This window comes from Rattus rattus, chromosome 6, assembly GCF_011064425.1.
Source record: "Rattus rattus isolate New Zealand chromosome 6, Rrattus_CSIRO_v1, whole genome shotgun sequence".
In the NCBI taxonomy this organism is placed as follows: domain Eukaryota; kingdom Metazoa; phylum Chordata; class Mammalia; order Rodentia; family Muridae; genus Rattus; species Rattus rattus.
In genome coordinates, this window is record NC_046159.1 from 58,792,143 (window position 1) to 58,814,623 (window position 22,481).

The window sequence follows — 22,481 nt, forward strand, 5'->3', positions numbered from 1 at the left end:
ACTGGCTGGCAGCGGGTAAGCTAGGCAGTCCCTTTTCTCTAGTAGCTGTGTGTACTTCCTGTCTCTGTGATGTGTGCTTGCTCATGTGACATGTTGGCCAATGAAATGTAAGCTGAGGAGATGAGCACAGAGACTTGAAATACATTTATTGGTCCGTGTAACCCTTTAGTTCCCAGGGAGAAGGACATGCCCGGGGTCTCCACGCTCAGGCCTTCGGTGTTCACATAGCATTAGTCTGTGGTGCCTCTTGGAGATGAAAGCAGCAGTGTGCATAACTTGGAACTCAAAAGCGGTCTATTCTGGAAACTTCCATACATTATATGTGGGATATATATATATATATATATGATTATTATTATTATTATTTACATGGGGTAACTGTCTTAGGGCAGCCACGCTCATCAAGATAGTAAAGATGTATGAGGAGCCCACTGGTGAAATCATGACTTACAGGGAAAGAAGAGAAGAGAAGAGAGAGAGAGAGAGAGAGAGAGAGAGAGAGAGAGAGAGAGAGAGAGAGAGAGAGAGAGAGCATCAAGAAAAGAGGCAGACAACCAGACCAGCCACAGTCCCCTGCAGGGCGGATGAGAGTGCTTGAGTTGTGTGTTGGCAGGCCACCTATGTCCAACTGCATGCCAGGGCTGTGAGGTGAGATGGAGACCTGACCTGCAGGTTCAGTGACAGAAAAGCTGTTGGTGTCCTTGAGAAGCCATTCTATGGGGTCCTGGGAGCAAGAGCTTCAGTGGGAGAAATCCAGGAAAGAAAAAAGGAGAAATCACAGCAAGTTCAACAGTCCTTAGTTTTGTTTTTTTTTTAATTCTCAGAAATGGGCTATAGCCAAAGGAGGAAGTGGTGTCAAGAGATTCTTTCTTATTGCAGATGTGAAAAACATTGCCATGCTAATTTAGATTAGAGAGATCCAAGGGGAAGTAGAAAGAGGGGATGAATTTGAGCTGGGGGAGACGGGAGGTGGCTGAGGGAACCGGAAGCTGGGTCATCTGCTGACAGCCTGTGGGAGGGAGGTGAGGGAAAGTGCACCGTTGTCCAGGGGAACTGAAGTGAGCAGCCCAGGCACGTGGTGTGCCTGGTGGTTATGCTTGGACCCTGCCGTCTGCAGAAAACCCCGTGCAGTTGCTCTATTAATCGCTACATTTACAGATGAGAGAATCGAAACAGAAAATAATCAGACCAGCCAGGGTTGGGGATTTAGCTCAGTGGTAGAGCGCTTGCCCAGCAAGGCAAGGGGCCCTGGGTTCGGTCCCCAACCCTAAAAAAAAAAAAAAAAAAAAAAAAATCAGACCAGCCAGAAGGTGGTAGAACTAGGATTTGAACACAGCAGTCTGGCTCAAAGGCCTAGAAACGTAACCGCTAGCTTAAGCTGACCCAGTTAAAGATATAAAAACCTGCCACAAACTGAACTAGATAGGATGAAGGTCAAATCAGTGCTCGTGGGGTAACGACTTCTTACCCCACGGTTGTTAAGGATCCAGTTTCTCTGAAGAAGACATGGAGGCCCAGGAAGAGTCTGTTAAAAGGGGAGGAAAACTGAGTTGTTTTTTGTTTTGTTTTGTTTTTGTTTTTTTACACATGGTGGTCTGGTTGTAAACTCCCCAGCATCTAGGAGAACAAGGGAGAAGAAGCAGTGACCTTTGGTTCTGCCTGGCTGGAATCAACACACGCCCTGAGTGCAGCCCAGCCCAGCACACATAAGCTGGGGCTCACTGGAAACCTTTTACCCTAGCAGATTTGAACTACGCGGTCCTCACACAGCAGGGATTTTTAAAGATGGTAACTTGGGCTGAACACTGGCTGCCTGCCTGGCCGCTTTTAGACACCAAAAGCTTGAGTCGAGGAGGAGGAGAAGACAGGCATCGAGGCATGTGGTGAGAGCCTTGGGATTCTCTTTCTATTTAATTAAAACCACAGCCTTATAACACAAACACAATTTCTAAACAACGTCTTCTGAAGAAAGTGTGCTCATAACGCTACAACACTGAACAGTCGCCCACTTCCTCAAAATGCGAGGAAGCAGACAGTTAAAAAAAAAAAGCAGTTGTTTATCACAACTTCACTTCAGCAAGGCCTGAGATTCTTCTGAGCAGGGACTCAGCTTCCCAAGAGGCAGTGTCAACGGGGATATTTCTGGTAAATCTGAACGCAAAGCAGGGCGTCAGTCCCTGGGGGACTGTGGGTGGGACTTGGGGAGTTTGGGTGCCATCCCCGAGTGACAGATGGATGGACGGTTCATCTGAGAGAAAGGAGGAGACACGTGGGCAGATCGGTCTGGAGCGTGAGAGTGACTGCAAAGCCATCTCCAGGCAGAGAAGTCAGAGGAACTGAAGGGAAGAGCAGAAAAGCAAGACGGGCACAGCCTGTGACACACTGGCCACTTGACCAGCTACTCACCCACGTCGGAAGCAAAATGTCCCTCAAGTTGCCAAGGAACTGGGATTTCAACTTGAAAGTGGAGGCTGTGAAAATAGGTGAGGTCAGGGTCCAGGCTTTTCCTCGGGGTTCTTATGCGTGAGCGCCCACTATTTGCATGCTGGGTTGTGGGAGCTCAGTCGGCCAAAGCACACCACACAGGAACACCAAGCTTGGCAGAAATGTGCATGCAGGTGGACGTGTCCTGTGAAGTTCCGGCATGCTGGGACGGCTTCTCTTCTCTCTGGGGGTGGGCTACATGGGTCAAGGGAACTTTGGATGGTCTTAGGCTGTGCTTTGGACACACAACTGAGATTTTGTTCATGTCACCGGAGAGTCGGTTCGGTCTGTCTGTTGAATGACTTTCAGCAAGAGGACAGAGACGGGAGTATTTTGATGTGATTTATCTGTGGATGAATTCAAGGGAGTGTCACATTTTTGTGAGCCCAGAGGCCAATGAGGGGCTACCTACAGTTAAAAGTAGACCGGGAGAATGGAGTGAGAATATAGAGGCTTTTGAAATATGAGAGCACTATTCTAAGGAGCAGAACGTGAGAGAACTCAGGAGAACTGAAAAAGATAGGCTTTAGTTAGTTATTACGGGTGATTGGAGATGTTCACACCGTTTCCCCTAACAGTGGGGATATATTGCTTTGAATTATAGTTTGTTATTATATAGATGTCTTGTTTTCTTGCTGCCCCCCGCCAACCCCCATGGAGTCTAGATCTGTAGCTCTCGTTGGCTTGAAACTTGCTATGGAAACTTAGATTCACAGAGACCCACCTGCTTTACTTTAGTCTTTGGATTATTGGCATAGCTCGAATACTTAATATTTCTCCTGTTATTAAATTTTAATTTTAAATTGATCATAGTCAGATGAAGCAGGTGCGCGGGCGCGCACACACACACACACACACACACACACACACACACACACGCACACACACACGACTCAGTGAGATAATTTCTTGACTTTAGTGTGGAGGTGCTTGCAAACAGGATTTTTGCTTAGAAGAAAGTTTTGGCTGAAGGGTCCACGGTGCTTGGTGTGTTAAAGTAAGTGGCCCACTGAAAACTCACAAATAGGAAGCAGTCAGGAAAAGAAGGAGCTTTGAAATGAAACTGAAAGTAACCAGAGAAGCCATTTATTTTGGTGATCAAGAACTCTCATTTCCAAACAGAGCTAGAACTGTGTGCTGAGGCCAGCTCCAAGGTAAGAAGCAGGGAAGAGCCTTCCCTCCTGTCCATACAAATGTACGTCCACCTCTCACTCCAAGTCACCCAGATTCAGTTTTCAGGTAGAATGTCTGTCCCTCTGCTCCTTGGTAAGTGTCCCACCTCCCCACCATAAAGGCATCCTGCCTCCCACCTTCCATACTTCAGCTAAAAATGGGACCCTTGAGAAAATAAATGTTAGATTTTTCCCAGAGATGTAGAGAATCGCCACATTCGATTCTCAAGCCTAGGATTAGACTGAGTGGGGTTCTTACGGGTGACCCCCTGGATTGCTTACTGCAGAACACCCTTCTTCCTGGCTGAAAACACAGACTCTTAGAGCCCACTCTGACTGTGAAGTCAGACCCTCAGGAGAGGACCCAGGATCCTGCCTTTCAATGAGCATCTCTCTCTCTCTATCTGATGAGCTGTCAGTTCCCTGAGCTAAGCACGGCTCCTAGCCCTGGACCCACTGTGCAAACCACGTACGACTGATTACCGGACAGCAATATTATTTAGTATCACCTAATAGCGTATAATTACAATTACTAAGTAATTAGAAGAGTCTTTACTGTTACGCATTCCGTCTACATGTTTGTCACCATGTAGCCTAGTATTACATGAACTGGGATCCAGATCATAGGTAGAACCCCCTGAGGAGAAAGTGCCTGACTCAGTTACAAGGTCTCCAGTCCCTTCTCTCACATCCAAGTCCAGATACAGCGGTAGGAATCGGTTCATCAGTAAGCCAGAAAAGACACTTCCAGAGGAAGGGCGGTATAGTTGGGAGTGCCCACAGGGAAGCCAGGGACTATGGCTTTCTAGCCTGGGTAGTATGGTATAGAAGGATCTGGCTTCTCAGCCTGGTTACTGTTGACATTTTTGACTGGGTAATTCTCGATTGCAGGGGCCTTTCCTGCACATCGTAAGACAGCAGCATCCCTGATCTCCACCCTCTAGAGGGTGGTAACACCCTCTACCACCACCCACTGTAGCAACCAAAAATGGCTCCAGATTGCTAAATGTCTCAGGGAGAGGTGGCAGTAATATTCTCCCTAGACCACTGTACCAAGGAGTTGCAGTTATAAGGCCACAGTGGGGAGGGGGTTGGAGCCCACACATCACGATTCACTTTCTACTTCAGTTTTTAGGAGGCTCTAACTAAGATGTGATCTGAAAGGCATGGGAGAAAACTTGAGCACTTCTAGAAAGGCTCTGGATAAGAAAATTCAAGCCCCCCACTCCCCACCCCAGCAGGGGGCCGGCTTGTCTGTTCAGTTTCTCTAGTCTTGAGTGCTGAACCAGGGCTGGAGGGAAAGCCAACACCTCCTAGACTTGGGGGAGGACTCTGAGGCTATGCTCTTCCTCAGAGAATGGCGGGTACCCTCAGGGTACCAGAACTGCCAGTAGACCACCAGCATGGCCTGGGTGCTCCTGGTGCAGAAGTGGGAGATTGAGAACTAGGCCACCCTGCAATCCTGATGGGGAACAAGGATTAGAAATAGAAGGTTAAAGGGCATCAGTATGGGCTTGAGGTGGGACCAGGAACATGTCTTTCTTCCTTAGATGTAGTATGGCCTACCTTAGTCTAGCAGAACACTTGGGATAATAATGAATCTATGTGTGAGTACATCTCACTGGTAAAGTCCTTCCCCATAGTTAACCACTGTTAACAAACCTTGTATGTTTTTTTTTCTTTTTTATGGTTTACTGTCCTGGATTTAATTTTGTTGTTGTTGTTGTTGCTGGTGTTGTTGTTTGCTTGATATACAACCAGGTGTGTGGATCTCTGAGCTGGGACCTTCAACACCACACAAATGTGGTCGGTAACAAATGTTACCCACCTGTTTTAGTCTAGAGGACACCTATGAATGATTGGAAAGTACATAGAAAACACAAATAGTAATACTTGACCAAAACCAGGAAAATAGACAATCCTATTACTCAGGGAGTGCAAGTCAGACGCATCCCGGAACACCCACTGTCATCCATTAAATCAAATGAACTGAGGAAATCTGATCATTCCAAGGGCTGTCCATGATGCAGTGTGGGAAGGCCTCACAAGCCAGGCACACCAGCACTGGAGGACAGCTTGCCAGAGCCCTTCTGATTGACGTGCACATCTTAGTTTATTGTGTTTCTCTCCCGAGATCACACCCTAGAGAAGAGCTGTGCACACCTCTGGGTGAAATGTGCAGAAGTCTGCGTGTTCATCAGAAAGGGAGTGGGTTTGCTCAGTGGCGTCTTTATAAGATGGGGCACTGCACAAGAGCAGGGCATTATTAGTTTATGTCCACGTGAAACTGAGCCGCACGTTAATATTGGAGTTTTCAGAAGGATAGGGTGAAATCCATCCAGGTTAAGTTGAAAAACTACACATGCTTGTAGCAAAGCTATAAGGAAAAACAAAGAATGAGAGCACATGAAATTCAGGGTTATTGCTCTGTTGGAAGAGAAAGGATGGAAAAAGCATTTGTGAAGGTCCCGTGTCAGCAAGACCCACAGTGTGGTTATATCTCAAAGGAGCAACAATAAAACAAATTCAGATACACACAAACCACCAGAAACATGCAAGGTTTGTCAACAGTGGTTACGCATAGGAAAAGACGCATCCGTGATACATTATTATTCTAAATCTTCGGTGTCAAGAGCAAGTGTTACTGTATTGTCAAAAATACCCAATGCTAGCACCCATTCCCAAGTTCTTGACCAAGCAAATTGGCCAGGGTCTTTACACAACCCAGCCGCTGGCTCCACACAGCCCTACCTGAGCTGAGAGGCTCCACTAAGCTAGGGCCTGCACTTGCTGTTCCCCGATGTCTGTTGCACATCCCACAGATGTCCCAGATACATTGTTCCCTATCGCTCCCAAAGCTCCATCACGCCACAGGTGCTGGGCCGGCCTGCCTGAGTCCACCTGGACACCCAAATGCTGCTGCTCCCCAGTGAGGCACATTGACACCTCGCAGACTGAGGCTACCAGAGACAAGTGTGTTTGTGAATTCAGTTTTAGAGACTTCGTTACACTTAATTGTCAAACTTAACACATTGCTCAAGCCTGGGTCTGAGCCAGGGTAGTCTACGTTCTGTGGCTCTTGTCACTATGTTCCGCGTGCAGCTCAGTGTCCCCGAAAGCTGAAGATTACCTCGCAGGCAGAGCCATGGCTCAAGCTCTCTTTCTTTCACTGACACTGAACAGGCGCTCCTTCCAGGGCCCCATACCTGTCTCTCCATAGAGGTTACTTCATCGTCCCTTATTTGAGTAAAACTGTCCCCAGGCTATTGTCAACCTACCTTTAAATTGTTAATGTTAAATGTCACTGTCTAGGCTGAGAGCCTTCTGGTCACTTGGGGAATGTCCCCTCTGGGTCTCCTGTAGCAGCAGCAGTAGCAGAGAAAATGAACTTTAGTGGTAAGGGGAAGACACGTCTTCTACACTCTCTACCCGCTCGCACACTGAATGCTGTCTGCAGACACGGAGCAGTCTGCACTTTGTGCTAGATTAGGAGCTGAGTGGGAAGCTCAGTGGTTCTCAGAATCCAAGTTTCTTAAAACGAATCTGGGTTGAGATGGCTTAATTAGCTACAATGGTGTTGCTGTGTATCTGTCTGGCATGTGACCATTTGCAAAGCATCTTCAGAGTGTCCACTGGGAGGACTCCATGGGGATCCACACAGCATCCACAGATATGAGGATCTAAGGATCTGCTGGAAAGGATACATTGGTGACAACCATCCTTTCACACACGGGATAACTTGAAAGAGAAAACTTAGCCCGAGATGGCACCATTTGGGGCTACCTAGGTAGCATGAGATATGGCATGGGAGGGCACAAAAAGCTTGAAGGAGGCCCCGGCTGTGACCATAGCAGCTGTGGCCAACTGCACCACTGGGGGAAGCTGGGAAATCATGGATACAACAGTAAGACACAAACCATTGAGAAGGCGTCACAGAGGGCAGCAGCGGAAGCTTTGCAGAACCTCAGGAGGAACTGAGATAAGAAAGTCACAGAGAGAAAAGATGATTTGCCTCTTCCCTTTACACAGCATCACTTTTCTTTGAAAAAAAAAAAAAGACTCATAGGATTCGCAGCCAGATGTAAAGGCAGCTGGTCTATTTCTCCAGAACCTGTAGAAGTTAGGTCTGGTTCTTCCTCCCAGCCCCATGCCCCCAGAAATAAGAGCCAGGCTCAAAATATATTTACGAATACCTTAGCCGTATAGCTAGGCTCGTCTCTGACTGGATCATAAAATAACCCATGTGTTTTAGCCTACATTCCACCACGTTGGCTGGTTACCTGTGCTCAGGCACCATGAGTCAGCCTCTTCACATCTTCCCAGGGGGGAATCTTCCGTGCCTCACTCTATCCCAGAGTCCTCTCTGCCTCCCCATCCCCCGACCTTCTATTCTACACTTTCCTATAGGCCGCAGGTTGTTTGAACTGACAGGTGATGCGTCCATACAATACATAAGATAGTCTCTCTATAGGAACCTACAGATAAGTAGAGGCAGTCAGGGAAAAAACTACAAGACTGTGTGGAGAATAACTACAGGGGTCATGGGGGACACCAGTGACTCAGACGTCTGCTGCCACCATCTTCCCCGTCCAACCATATCCTTCCATAGGATACTGACCATTGTTTCTTAAACTTTCTCTGATTAAGACCTTTTTGAGACCAGGGAATATTCACACAACTCCAGGTATATAAGTATTTTGAATTGCTATACAAATCAATATTTCCTGGTAATAATTTATAAACAAATTTTCAAATAAGTCATGGAACGCCTATAATTTTACCACTTGTTAAAAAAAGAGAGCAGATTTACACGCTAGTGAGAAAGATGTATTTGCTTATTTTTTGCACAGAGAATTCAATCTCGGCTGAATATTTGATATTGCAAACTACAGGATCTTCAAGGGTTTTCAGAGCTAATTAATATTTTGATTTTATAGCTGTCAGGGCTGAGAACATTACTTTGCATAAATATAGAATATAAAATGGCCTATGGGGGAGAAGATGGTTAAGTGGTTAGCCAAACTGTCTGCTCTTGCAGACCCAGGTTCTGTTTCGAGCACCCACAAAGCAACTCACAACTCTCTGTAACTGCAGTTCTAGGGGACTGAGCACCCTTTTCTGCCTCTGAGGGGACCACCCATTTACACGGTGCACCTGCATATGCAGGCAAGCACTCACACACACAAAATAAGAATAAACAAATATATATAAAAATAGAAAGCAAGATGGTAAAAGTTGTTTAGGGCCACTTCAGAAATTGTTAGAAATTCTGCTCCAATTGTAAGCCAAAATTCACAAAATAATTTCTTTTAAATGAAACTCAAGTCAATTCAAAACAAAATTCAAACCAAAGATTCTAATTCAATTCAGCCCCCAGATATACTGATATGCCAAGGGCTGAAAGTCGGAAGATGTTTTTAATTGAACCGCTTTGCTACTACAGAAGGGGACATTTTTGTATGTGTTCTAGAATCTCACAATGAGTAACCTGTCACAGTCTTGACTGTCAGCCAGGCGTGTTGGCAGTGTGTGCTGTGTGATATCAGGCAAAGTGTGCACCTCGTATGTTCGGAACCAGGGCTGCAGTAAAATCCCGGGACACAACGTAGGCGAATGCCGAACACCTCACACTCACCACGTGTTTGAGTTTGAATTAACTTTTAGTCATTGCAGGTTCAGAAACCTTTTACTGTTGCAATAATTTCCACGGCTCCCACGTCAGTCACAGGGACCTGCGTGGGGCTGCAACCACAGTCTGAGAAGATCTAGGTGTGCATCCTTCCACGAGTCTCAGACTTCCGGTCCGTCCTGTGTTAATTTACTGTGTGGCATCTTATGCATATTTTATAATGTTCCTTTTTCAAGAAAGGAAACAGACTAGAAGGGCTTGTGATGGAACCCGGCAGCGGCTGCCCGTCTTGCATTTCCCAAGCAGAGCATGCCCGCTGCAGACTTTCAGCTGACGTTCCTCACTCTCTCTCCCCACTTCCGGCAGGGGGCACAGGGTCCACCAGGAGTCAGCTAATCTCTGGAAAGAGGGTATAATGGTTCTTTACGAACCGTTTCGGCAGAGAAGCTGACTCCTTTGAGCTGATATCTGCGCATGCTTCTGAACTTGTGTGAACTCGGCCCTGACAACTAGTCAGTCGCTTTTTATCACAACAGATTGTTCTTTACTTTGTGGACCTACAAGTGAAGATGACCCGAAGTTGTCTGAAAGAGTTGGCGTGGGTGTGAGAGTTATGGAGGGTTGGACCATCTGCTGGTGACTGATAGACCTGGAGGGGGTGAGTGAGGCATGAGGTGTGGAAAGGGTATGGCCTTGGAGGATGCTGATAGTTTGGCGCGTATCTAGGACACATGGCTTCTTCTGCAGATAAGAATCGCAACACCTGCGTGTTAAGAAGAGGAACAGTCTTTCCTATACATCACATATGTAAGGTGCTCAGCAAAAATCTAGGTCCTTTGTTTATAGACAGCCTCATCTTTAAGCTCAGACCAGACCAGCTTAGGCCCCTCACAGGGGAAAGCCCACGGAGCATGCTTTATTTAGGGTGATACTCTCCAGCTTTATTTTTACTACAAGACTTGCTGAAAGTTTCCTGGTTTGGAAGCAAGGACTGGCATGTGCAGCAGCTCCCATATAGAACTCCACAGGAGACTGCCTCCTGAGTTTCCAGTGCTGAGATTTACCCTATGCATGCCCTCCTGATAGGGCACCTGGGTTCCTCTTTCCAACCCTGCTTCCAGGAAGCTGAGTCACCCCAGAGGCCTGCCCATGGATTAGCATAATTAGCATTGATTATCATAAATTAGCATACTTGTCTTGTTGGCCCTCCATCATAATTTACAGTTTTCTTTGAAAGTGATTGGCTATGTAAACACGAAGATCTCATAAACCCCTTTCTTTGAAGACACCCTATAAGAACATGCACCGTATCAATACCCCTGCTATATTTCGTATTTTTCAGATTTCGTATTTTTCAGGAGCAGTTGAACACTGCGATCTGTCTCAGATGAGTTTGAAGAGCATGTGCTCTCCCAGCTTCCATAAACTGAGCAGATCACGTCCCCAGGACTGGTGGGTTTTGATGAGCCCTGCCTGCACCCCTCAGCCTTCTCCAATGCACTAGGCAGATCTGGTTTCTAGATGACTCCAGATCCCTTGCTGCTGGATTCTCATCTCCGGCAGCCATCATTTCTGCACTTCCTCCCATCACCAATCGCAAGTCGCCGTGATAACAGACGTTCACCTGTCCCCTCCAGACTGTCCAGCCCTGAGTGCCCTGTGCTCCTTCCGAAACCCACATTTCATCTTTATTTTGGCTCTGAACTCACGCTGAGCATTCCAAGTTCTCCTGTCCGTCAGCTGGCCTTGGGGTGGGGGTGTTCAAGGTATTTTGTGTGTTTATCACATTGAGTTTTTTCACAAGGCCATGGCATTCGGGGGTAGAGATGGAGCTGGGGAAAGCATCTTAAACCAGGAACCACTTCCCAGGTTCCAAAAAGCCTCCCAAATTCTTTTCTTAGCTTATGAAACTGTTGCTGTAGCTTCTTCCATTTGCTTTAAGAAATTTTTCCTTCTGCTCACACTGGAGGCCACATCTGTTGCAAGTCTCTTCCCAGAATCATGCACAACCTTATGTATCTATCCTACATCCAGCTCCTAAGTTTGCAACCCTACTTCTTGGGTGTGCTTCCAACTCTGTCCCGCCCTCTCTGTTTCCATGGCTACCCCCTCCCCCTCCTGGGAAGTGTAATAATCAAATTGCTCAAGTGGGATGAGTTCCCCAGGAAGTTGTTCCAATATGTATCTGGTAGATACATATCACTGGGTGTTTATCATGTGCTAGACAGTCACCTCGGGACTCCTGGAGATGGAAAGATCAAGATTCTGACAGTCTGTAGAATATAGCTGCTGTGAGGGGCTCCTGGTCGCAACAGGGATGCTTTACACATGAACTTACAGTACTGCTGACAAGGTCAGCTTGGCCACAATTCCAGCCTGGATCTGGGAGAGTCTCATGAAGTCCCACCCTTCCCTGAGGAGCTACTGACAACTGATGGCTGCTGGGAAAAAGAGAGCCTGTTCACTTCCTATGCCCTATGCCCATAGACAGTCAGGCACTGAGAAAGAGAGCCTGTTTGCTTCACAGGCCCACGTGCCGGTAGATGCTTGGACATCTGTGCACTCTGGCAGCACTAAGTGGACTTAGTGGGTTTAAAAAAGAAAACGCGAATCTGGCAAGTCAAAGTCGGGGGTGGGGAGAATGGGAGGGGTGGGGTGGACTTGATCAAAACGTCTGAAATTTCTCAAAGACTACAATTTGTCTAAAAATTTTCAACAGTGCCTTCTATCTGAGGAAAGAGTCCTATCCCACAAAAGAGATTCAGACATAGCATAGAAGTTTGACTGTCATTTCAGTATTTAAAGAACCAACGTGGGGGTTTGTTCCGTAAGGCTCTAAATGATGATGTGTAACATCCCCGCCCTTCTGTGCCTAAGAAACCTTCCACTTCCCGACTGCATTCTCACTTACAGCCAGGAGAGGGCGCCCACAGACAATGTTCTGTGGTTCCACAGAGCAAACTACTTCTGTTTGCCATGTACTTCTCTGGAAAGCCCTGGATTTAACCAGTTCTCTCAGACGCCTAAAGCTTCCACAAGGTTCATCCTTCTGTGGCCTGAAATGCCTGGAATTATAATGGATGGGAAATGTAGATGCCTGGCCTGTCTGTCTTCTTCAGTAGAGAGTAAGCCTCCTGGTTAGAATGTTTCTTGAACGATCCTAACCTGGGAAGCCAGTCCTTGAGTAGAGATGGGGTTGGGATGGAATTTGATGCTAGAGCCCTTGAGGACACGTTTACATGGGTCAGATTACAAGACCAGCTCTTTGCCACCCCTGACTTAGGACATTACAGACCAGTGTCCGAAGGACGTTACTCACTCCGCTTCTTCCTAGGTTGTTAGGCAGAGCCCCAGCTACCCAGCACAGGTCAGCCACTGCATACCGTGCCACCTCTGACCTCACCTCTGTGACCCTCATGTCCTGTGTACTCAGTTTACCTCTTCCTTCCGTTCTCTCACTCCAACCCCTGCCACTCTGAACACCCGGGAGAAAGTCTAACTATTGGGTGGACTGGTTCTACTTCTGGCTTATGCCCATTGCCCTAGGTGGACACACACGGAGAGGCCGAGACCCCCTACTGAATTCTCTGTGCTACAGTTCCTTGTATGATGATAAAGAGTAGAGATTTGCGCTTACAGTGCTGCAGTCTAGGAGGTCCAGTGTGAAGGTTTTGACATTGCTGGGAGGGGAAACTCATTGCATATACATAATATACAGTACGACCACAGGCATGATGGGTAAAGAAGATGCACACTGTGACTCCAGAGGGTAGAGGAGCAGAAGAGGGTAAATCCATCTCTTCAAAGCATTCTGTAAGAGCCTTCGGTCAGTTAGCTGTTCGCCACAGAGACAAAGTACCTAAGCAGGTACTTGAAGGGAAAAAATCTTATTTTATCCCTTGTTTTGAACATCTCAGTCTACTGTCATTTAGTTCTCTCCCTCTCCCTCTCCACTCCCTCTGCACCTCCCCCTTCTTCTCCCCTTCCCCCTCTCTCCATCCCTCCCCCCACTCTCTCTCCAGGGTTCCTCTGTGTAACATATCTGCAGACCAGACTGGCCTCAAACTCACAGAGATCCACTTGCCTCTGCCTCCCGAATGCTGGGACTAAAGGTGTGTACCACCATGCCCGACCAGTGTTCTTTTGGTATGAAGTGAGACCAAACATCATGGAAGACAGCTTGTAGCTGAGCAAACATGGTCACATCTAGTGGGCAGGAGGCAGGAGAGAGATGGGGAATATGTCAGAGACCAAGGACAAAATGTACCCTCCAGAGGCCCTTTTACATCTTCCACCAGGATCCAGCTCCCCAGGGCCCAGGCAATTTTGTGGAGTCAGTGGACTAATCCACTGTAAGGTCAGCATCCTCAAGGCCCAGAACTTCTCAATAGCACTGCAAGTTAGAGACCAAGCCTTCAGCACAGTGTCTTCAGGGCTTAGCTCAGCCATTGAAGGCCTTCCTTTTGCTCTGGAGAATTAACTTAATAATTTACCACAGTTACTCAATACCTTGCTAAGGCGTTGCTTCTTTGGGGATTGAGTTTCAACTTGAATTTGGAAAGGATGTTCCTCTTTCAAGCCATAGAATCCATCTACCAGAGTTACTTTTCTTTTGCCCCAAACTCTTGTTGCAAAGGGCAGTGGATTTGGGGTCCCTGAGATGAGATGAGGAAGGCACACCTTTGGCTGTGTCTCTCTGAAGGAGTTTCCAGAAATAATCAACTAATAGGATTATCTAGTTTGTCCTAGGGGCCTGGAAGGAATTTAAAATGGGGGGAGGAAGGGCTCTGTGGTAGTTATTTTCTCTTTGCTCCTTGTGCACCGTGAGTGCGTTGCTTTTCTGCCCTGTGTCCTCTTCACCCATGATGGTTTAAACTCTGATACGAGAGCCCACTCAATGCCTTTACCTCAAAGCCTTACCTCAAGGTTCCTCATACTCTTGTTCAGACATTTCAAAGTGGAAAGTGTGGCAGCTAAAAGAGAATTGCCCCCCTTTCCCGTCACGATTCCATCAGCTCCTGCCTTTTCCTCTAGTTCTGCCTTCAGACATGAGCAGCAGGTGCCCATCCAGAGACCTGCACATTAGTGGGCCTCCACAGTCTCGTCTGGTTGAGGCAGGAAGACAAGGGAGCGTGATCACCCAGACTCTGTGCCCCACCCACCTCCCGGCCTCAGGATGCCATCAGATGTCATCGTCCTCATTACCTTGGAACAGGCTTTTCAGGGCTCGTTTGTTTTCACAGCTTCTGGTTCTCGATTCCCATGCCTACTCTTTCTGAGACAACTCAGTACTATGCCCTCGTCCGTCACACCTCAGGTGTCTCAGGCAGCACTGGCTATGTCATTCACGGGGAGACTTGTTCAAGCAGGGCTCTTGTTCAGAAAGCATTAAGAATTACCAAGGGCAGGAACCTCATCAGGGCAAGACTGCATTAGACTGCATTTGACTGCACGGCACAGGTAGCACGTCTATGGAGTTGACTTTGACCAGGACTCAAGGCACCAGTCTGCTACTCATCCAGCCCCACCAGCTAGGTGGTTTGAGTCCTTCCTCTGGCTTGACTCTCCAGTTGCCACTCTATTGTTAGCTGCGATCTCTCCTGTGGATTCTGTGTAGTTCAGTCTGCTTGAATGCCTTACAGGCTTCTTTCCCCTACTTTGGTTAACACAGCATCCTGGATTTTCTCCCCAACCACTTCTCTTGGCTTTAGTCAGAGGCGTCACTCTTCACATAGGTGCTGTAGCCAAACGCAGAGTGGGCGTCATTCTCCCTTTTGCCCCATCTCACACTGAATCCAGCAGATGAAGCTCTGGGCTCAGCAGCCTGTCTCTGGTCTGACCTCTCTATTGTCCGTCACTGGGAACCCCAGCATTTTCTCACCCTCGCCGCTGCCTCCCACTCTTCCATCAACACATTCTCCACACCAGACCCAACTCAACACTTCTTAAAAAGAATCAAATCATGCTATATGTTCCTTTAATCAATGTGCTTAGAATTAAATTTAAAAATAAAACCAGGGTCTCCATCTGTAGGCTAGGCATGCCAGTTCGGGAAGTACTCTGCTTGGGGTTTCTCAAGGCCAGGCCTCTGTTCTCCCTGAAATATCCTTTCTGAGATTTTACCATGTCTGCTCCGATGCTTGTTCAGCTTTGGTGTAAATACAGTCTTTCCCACGAGCCTTTACCTGGTGCACTGTCTGATGTGCTCTGCGTCTCTGCATCCCGCCTCCTCAGTCTCTTCCTGACGATGTGATTTCAAGTCTGAAATGATCTCATTTGCACAAGTGCACTGCAAGTTCCCTAAAGTCAAAGCTTTGTCTATTTAATTTACTTTCAGATCCTCCAGGAATCAGGATGAGCCTTCACGGGGTAGCTACCACCCAAAATCCTGTGGGATGGCTGGGTTTTTTCCTGACTTTTCTCCATCTTGATGACATTGAATTAAAATGAGGCCAAAGCCTATTTATTGTTTGTTGTCTCGAGCTGCTGTTATTATGACAGAACAGTGGCTTGATCTAGAACTTTCTAGCTTCCTTGTATATAGAGAGGCAGTCTTTTGGCTTCATAAGATAATTTGGACCTGGGGAGATAACTGAGAATTTGAATAGCCTCAGTTCTCAGAGTCTCTAAGGCTGGTTAGGGTCACAAGGAATACTTCTTGCTTTTGTCATCCAAGTCTTTCAGAGTGTGAGCAAGGAATCCCTCTACCGGAGACTCAAGGAGCTGGGTCTGTGGGCGTTCTTTTCATCTGCCTTCCTCCCCTGCTCCTCTCTAACTGGGCACTGGTTACTAACTTACTATCCAGGAAACAGCCATAAACTGAGGGCTACGGGTATAATGTATCTCTTTATTGGATAAAAACCAATTCGCATTTACTACAGAGGATGTGAAAAGTGACCCTTGGGAATGTAAATACTGGTGCTACAGAACATTTTTGTAGTAGTTCAGATTAGTTAGCATAAATGAGCAACAGAGAGGAGGAGTAAGGATGAGCTGAGGAGAGGAAGATGAGGAGGAGGGAATGAGTGAGCAGAGAAGGAAGAGAAATCCAGTGTAAGAGGCCAAAAAGCAAACCAAGAGGGGGAGGGAGAGGGAAAGAAAAGGGTGTGATATGGGCAATGGGAGGGGCCGCTGTATGTTTTTTCAGCAAGACCAGAAGCTAAGTGGAACTCATCAACTACATATTCAGAAAATAACTCCATTGTCTGTCCATTACTGCTGGCAGCATGATTGCTACACTAGACACTTCCCTAGGGCTTCACTCCACATGGTGGAAAACCAACCATGGACTCCCTTGCAGCTAGGATTCTGGAACCAGTTACTTGTGCTGATTAAACTAGAAGATAAGATAAGGGAAGGTGCCTTCCTGAAGTTCCAACCATGGCTGCTGTGGATAATTCTGGTGAGCCAAGCAAGACCTCTCAAGATTTCCCAGCAGCTAAGCTTCAGACCCAGCTCTGTGTTCAGGTTGCCAGAGCATTGGCAGTCTTCTTAATGGTGAGACAGTTTCTTCCAGGTGGCCTCAGGCAGGGTGGCAATGTAAGAATTAAATGCTATGGCTTGGGGAGGTGTTCTAGGGGATAAAAAAAAACTTGCTCCTTTAGTTCCTCCAAACATTTTACAAGATTTCACCTAAGACTTCTGTAAGTCAGTTCCCTCTTTTGCACTAAACTCTTACTCCTACACTGTTGCATGCTGCCTTAGCAGAGAATTTTCACATGACTCCCCTCTTCTCTGCCCAAATATGCCCTCCCACACTTTCACAAACTACTTCCCCAGAGTCAGCAATACTTCAGGCTTCTCAATACCCAGTCAGGACCTATAGTCTCAGCATCACACTTGCCACTCAGATCATTCACTTATGAGTAGGAAAAGATCTACACCAGTCCAGCCGGCATATGTGGGCCTTTACATGGAGAGATCATTCATGGGTAGCCTTCTTTGTAAGTTACTTTTCTCATTGGTGTTATAAACAGAACAGCTTAAGGTAAGGGAAGTTCTCTCTGATTTATGGTTTTAAGGAATTTCAGTTTGTTTGTTTGTTTGTTTGTTTGTTCAGTGTATTGGGGGGAGGTATAATGGTACGAGAGACTGGAACCAGGAGTGTGCATAACTTTCAAAGACCTAACTTTAGGATCTCTTTGTGCCCAGTAAGTTCTACCTACTAAAGGCTCCACAGTCTTCAAAATGGTACCACAGCTTGGAATTAAGCATTCAAATATCAGCCTGTCAGGACATCTCAGCCTGAAACTGTAGCACCTTCCACCCCCCGGGTTATCTCAGGTACCTATCTCCTCTACTTAGGTCTCTTGTTCCACTCATAACCAAGATCCCCTTTCCACAATGTGGGCTCCACGGTGTGTGCCCAGCTCCACTATGAGGGGCCCATGCTGGGTCCTGTGTTCTCTTGCCACTGTCTTGTATTTCCATAGTTTCCAAACAAAGGGCTCAGTGTTTTCATTTAATACCAAGTCCTACAAATTATACACACAATCCCAATATTCTTCCATGTTCTTTTAGAAACTGGGTCATCTTTTAGCCTTCCCTATTCCAATTAGTGACTACCATTCTTATGAATTCTCTCTCCCTTCTCTCATACTGCTAGCCTCTGACCACCTCTAGCCTGTGTTGTTTACGTACTTCATTATTTTCTTTTCCTGTGAGAACCCCAGTGCCTGCTATGTATGAACACTTTCATTCAGTGCAGTTACTCCAGGCTCCAGCAAATCAGGCAGCAATGGCAGCTTTAGGCTGTAGATATGAACACCACCCCTCCTCTGATTGACTGGCTTGCAAATTTGGCTGCCCTAGGAGTTTAGGAAAGTTTGCTTACAAGTTCCATGCCAGAGATATCAACTGAAGTGATCTGGAGTAGGAACTAGAATCTCAGAGGTTTAAAACGTTTAAATTGATTGCTGTTGTGTGATAGGTGAATGAATTGTGCTACTGTAACACACTTTTCTTCAGCCAATTCCACTCCCCGTCAGCAGCTTTCCTCAGCAGGTATCCCATCGCTCTGATGCCTCTGACATTTTGGGGTCTCCAAGGCAGTTCAGGTCTCACTGTCATTCATCACAGCTTCTCACAATGGCCTCTCTGGGCCTCCATGCAGGGACACCCCTGACACATGCCTGGTTTCGGCCTCACCTTCATTCACAGTTTCTCACAATGGCCTCTCTAGGCCTGACTCATGCCTGTTTCGGTGGCTTTCCTTAGTCACAGATGGAGATTCCATAACCTTTTCTTCCCTCCTCTAAAGCCAAGTCTGCCAAGTTCTGCTGCTTGCTGGGGCTTGAGCATGGCTCCCTTGTTCTGTTACATCTTCATCAGCGTTCTAGATTTGATGGTTTCCTTCACTGCCTAAACGTGGCTGTCCTGAAACTCAATCTGTAGGCCAGGCTGACCTCAAACTCAGAGATCCACTTACCTCTGCCTCCAGACTGCTGGGGTTACAGCGTGTACCCTCAGACCTGGCTCTAAGCTCTCTTTATTCCCTTTTACAAGTTGGGGGCTTGGCTGGGTGGGAACTTGCCTTGAGGTCACCACTCCCTCTGTTCCATTTAATGTCAGGATTTTATCACCTGAAACACAGGACTCAGCTCTATTTCACTTCCTGGTGCCCCTTTCTCCTCAAATTGTACATTTTATAATTTTCCTCGCTCAGCTCCTTCCTTTTCATTATAGATCTTCATAAGAGTGAACATTAAATAACCATACACCAGAGTCAATGCTAGGCTGTTTTGAAATTTCCTGTGCTAATACAGTTTATCCAGAACTCTTCAATTCGGCCTCAGGCAGACTTTTCAAATAGGGCAAAAGCAGCCACGTTCTCCATCAAAATATCACTAGCATGGTCTCTAGGCCACATACTCATTCTTCTCTGAAACCTCAAGAGCTGGGTCCCCACAGTTCAAAGACTGCTGTTTTCCATGTTCTACTAGTATGGCCCATTAAGCCCCACTTAAAGTGTTGAACTACTTTTTAAACCCAAAGTCCCAAAGTCCACATTCTTCCAAACGAAAACACAGCCAGGCCTATCATAACCATACCACAGTCCCTGGCACGAACTTCTGTCTTAGTAAGGGTTTTATGCTGTGAAGAGACACCATGACCACAGCAGCTCTTATAGAGGAAAACATTTAGTTGGGGCTGGCTTACAGTTCAGAGGTTTAGTCCATTATCCTCATGGTGGGAAGTGTGGCCGTCTCCAAACAGACGTGGTGCTGGAGGAGCTGAAAATTCTACAACCGGATCTCCAGGAAGCAGGCAGAGAACTGCCATGTTGGGCATGGTCTCATTAAGCATCTGAGACCTCAAAGTGACTACTTCCTCCAATAGGGCCACACTTCTAGTAGTACCACTCCCTGCTGGCTGGTGGGGGCCATTTTCTTTCAAACACCACCTGTATGAAGGGACAACATCACTGAGCCATGCTTATGTCGACAGATCCAGGGAAAGGAGGAGACTGCACCCCTTTCCCTCCTGCACCCCTTTCCCTCCTGCACCCCTTTCCCTCCTGCACCCCTTTCCCTCCTGCACCCCTTTCCCTCCTGCACCCCTTTCCCTCCTGCACTCCTTTCCCTCCTGCACCCCTTTCCTTCCGGCACCCCTTTCCCTCTCCGGCGCTCTGCTCACCTTCTTTACCCATGAACGGACTGCAGGCTTCTGAGACCCACACTGCTTACTTCAGATCACGCACTCCACTTAAGGCTCTTTCCTTGTTTCTCACTGGTGTGCAGGCTCTGCATCCCCACCATAGGGATGAAGACATGTTTGTCCTCAGTTGCCCAGAGAAGCCTGAGGTTTGCTTACACACTGGGTGGTCAGAGCTGTTGGCTTCTTCTCTGAGTTTGTTTGGTTTTCTTAATCCCAACCCAAACCTCATGGCCAAGGACTTTGGATAGAACCGAGAGTAGGGGTGGGAGAGACCAGGAAACTCCAGCGTGCAAAACTGGAAAGTGGTGCTCAGGGCAAGAGGGGATTTAGCATAAACAGACATGACTAAGAGTCACACTGGCATCTGGTACATCATAGGACCATTAAGGCAAGTTCCACCCCTAATGGGCAACACTGCGCCCCTTCATTTTCATACACATCACCTGATAGCTCCCTTTCTGTTCCAAATGGTATCTGAGTAGCTTACGCGATCCTTAGATAACACTAATATCAGATCTATAGTCAGGGCTCATGGGCTGGTTTCAGTAGTAAATGCCCTCCAGAAGTTGCATGAGGAAATGCATATGAACACAAAAATTCCCAGTGAGGTTTATATCCTCCCAAAGGTTAAAAACACTGCCGTGTGTGTCTAAGTGTAAAGAAAGCCCTTACAAGCTGGACAAGTGGCTGCCACCTCTCATCTAGGGTGTCTTCTGGATGTCACATGTAAGGGAACACAGAAGAAAAGACCAGGCAGCTGGGAAAGCATGACGTGGGTTCCTATTTCCGTCTATGTTTTTCTAGTCCAGACTCGATGGACTGGACCAATGAGAATGACAACTGGTGGAGGACGGTCATAGGACTGTTTCAGCTGCTTTTAGTCGGTTAGTGACCAACAGGTTCTAGTTGGCCATCGCTGGCAGCCTCTGTGAACCCATGCTGGCAGGAGCCACCAGGTGGGAGCAAGCCTCCCAGAGTGGCAGCCTGTGCAGGTGGCCGGCGGTCTCTTAGTTAAGACATTGCAGTAGTACAGGGTTGAATATTGAATTTCATTTATTGTTGCTCTTCCCTTCCTCACGCTTGAGGGAAGTGTGTGTACTGCCCTGGGGTCACATATTTGGTTCTTGTGAAGAACAAGTAAAAAAATCACCCTCCACATCTGCACATCTAGAAGAGAGAACGGCATGGGGGTTGTTTCTAACCGATAGAGACTACTATGAACTGCCATAAATATCTACCTGGAGGTGTTCTGTGACCATGATGGCACCGTCTCTCTGAGGTACACGCTGAGGAGTGGGAACACCGATAAGTCTGAGTTTAACTCTATGAGACACTTGTCAGCAGTTGTTTGCCAAAGTGGCAGCACCATTTCCTGTCTGACCAGCCTCCTCAGAAAGCGCCTGCTGCTTCTTGCTTGCCAGTCCTTGCTGTAAGGCTGCCTTTAAATTTTACCGTATTTATTCTAATATGTTTGTATTTGTACCCCACCGTGGTTTTATTTTACATATCGTACTGACTAATGATATATAGCGTCTTTTCATCTGACACTGTCAGTTCAAATATTTTGAAAATTGGCCTGTTTTCTCAGGGATGAGTTTTGAGAGTGCCTCTTCCCCCCTTCCCCCTCCCCCCTCCTCCTCCCCCTCCTCCTCCTGCTCAGCCCTCCTCCTCTCCCTCTCCTTTTTCTTCTTTGCTGTGCTGTAAGAGGGCAGCAGGTTGAGAAGTACATGGATTTCCACCTACAGTCAAGAGTCCACTAAAGAAGATTCTAACACACCTTTACTCAGATGTGTGATCGGAGGGACTTTCTCCCTCTCTGTACCTGCTTTTCAATCTCTTCTGGATATCAGAGTGAAAAGTGTTGATCTTGGTGGAAACTAGAATCAAAGCTTTCCCATAAAGATTATGGTTTTAGTGTCAGGAGTTGGTCTGGGTCATCTCAGCCCAGGATACTCTGTGAAGAACAAATGCATTCCATGAATATTAGGGATTCGGAGTCTTTCCTTCAGCTACTTCTTGCGATGGCTTATAAACATCTTCCTTCTTTTTTCCCACACTAGTACTGCCGATAAGAACACATCCACAATTAGGCATAACAAATATGGATTTCCCATTTGAACTCTCGGCCTTCCATTCTCAGGCCTCACAATGATCATAAAAGCCACATTTTCTAAAGTATCTTTCACCTCTCAGGTGGAGTGGTCAGTGCACATTTCATGGCAGAGTACTCTGGGCTATCCCTGCATCCTCTGGAAGTTCATGCCCCAAATATTCTCCCCACAAAATAACAAAACTCAGTCACATATCAACTGGCATTTCAGATTTTAGGCACCAAACTGCCCGTCTGTTTATATTTGTGCTGTGGAACATCTTCCTATGTACGAAAGGGACAGATGTTTTTGGAAGCTTTTCTTGAATCTAAGTGCAACTTCCTCCTCCTCCTCCTCCTCCTCCTCTTCCTCCTCCTCCTCCTCCTCCTCCTCCTGGATCTGACTTTAAGCCAGCTCCATTCACAGTTGGTATAAGAAGGCAACACCGAG

The 22,481-nt window shown here is 47.0% G+C and overlaps 1 protein-coding gene across 1 annotated transcript in view; it reads left to right on the forward strand.

The window, feature by feature from the left end:
• The first annotated feature begins 2,049 nt into the window (after window positions 1-2,049).
• Arhgap25 (Rho GTPase activating protein 25) overlaps window positions 2,050-22,481 on the forward strand; it is a 75,629-nt gene continuing 55,197 nt past the window's right edge. Inside the window, exon 1 of the mRNA XM_032906153.1 lies at window positions 2,050-2,483. Coding sequence (XP_032762044.1) covers window positions 2,423-2,483 — 61 coding nt within the window. The 5' untranslated portion in view covers window positions 2,050-2,422. The remainder of the gene's footprint in view (window positions 2,484-22,481) is intronic.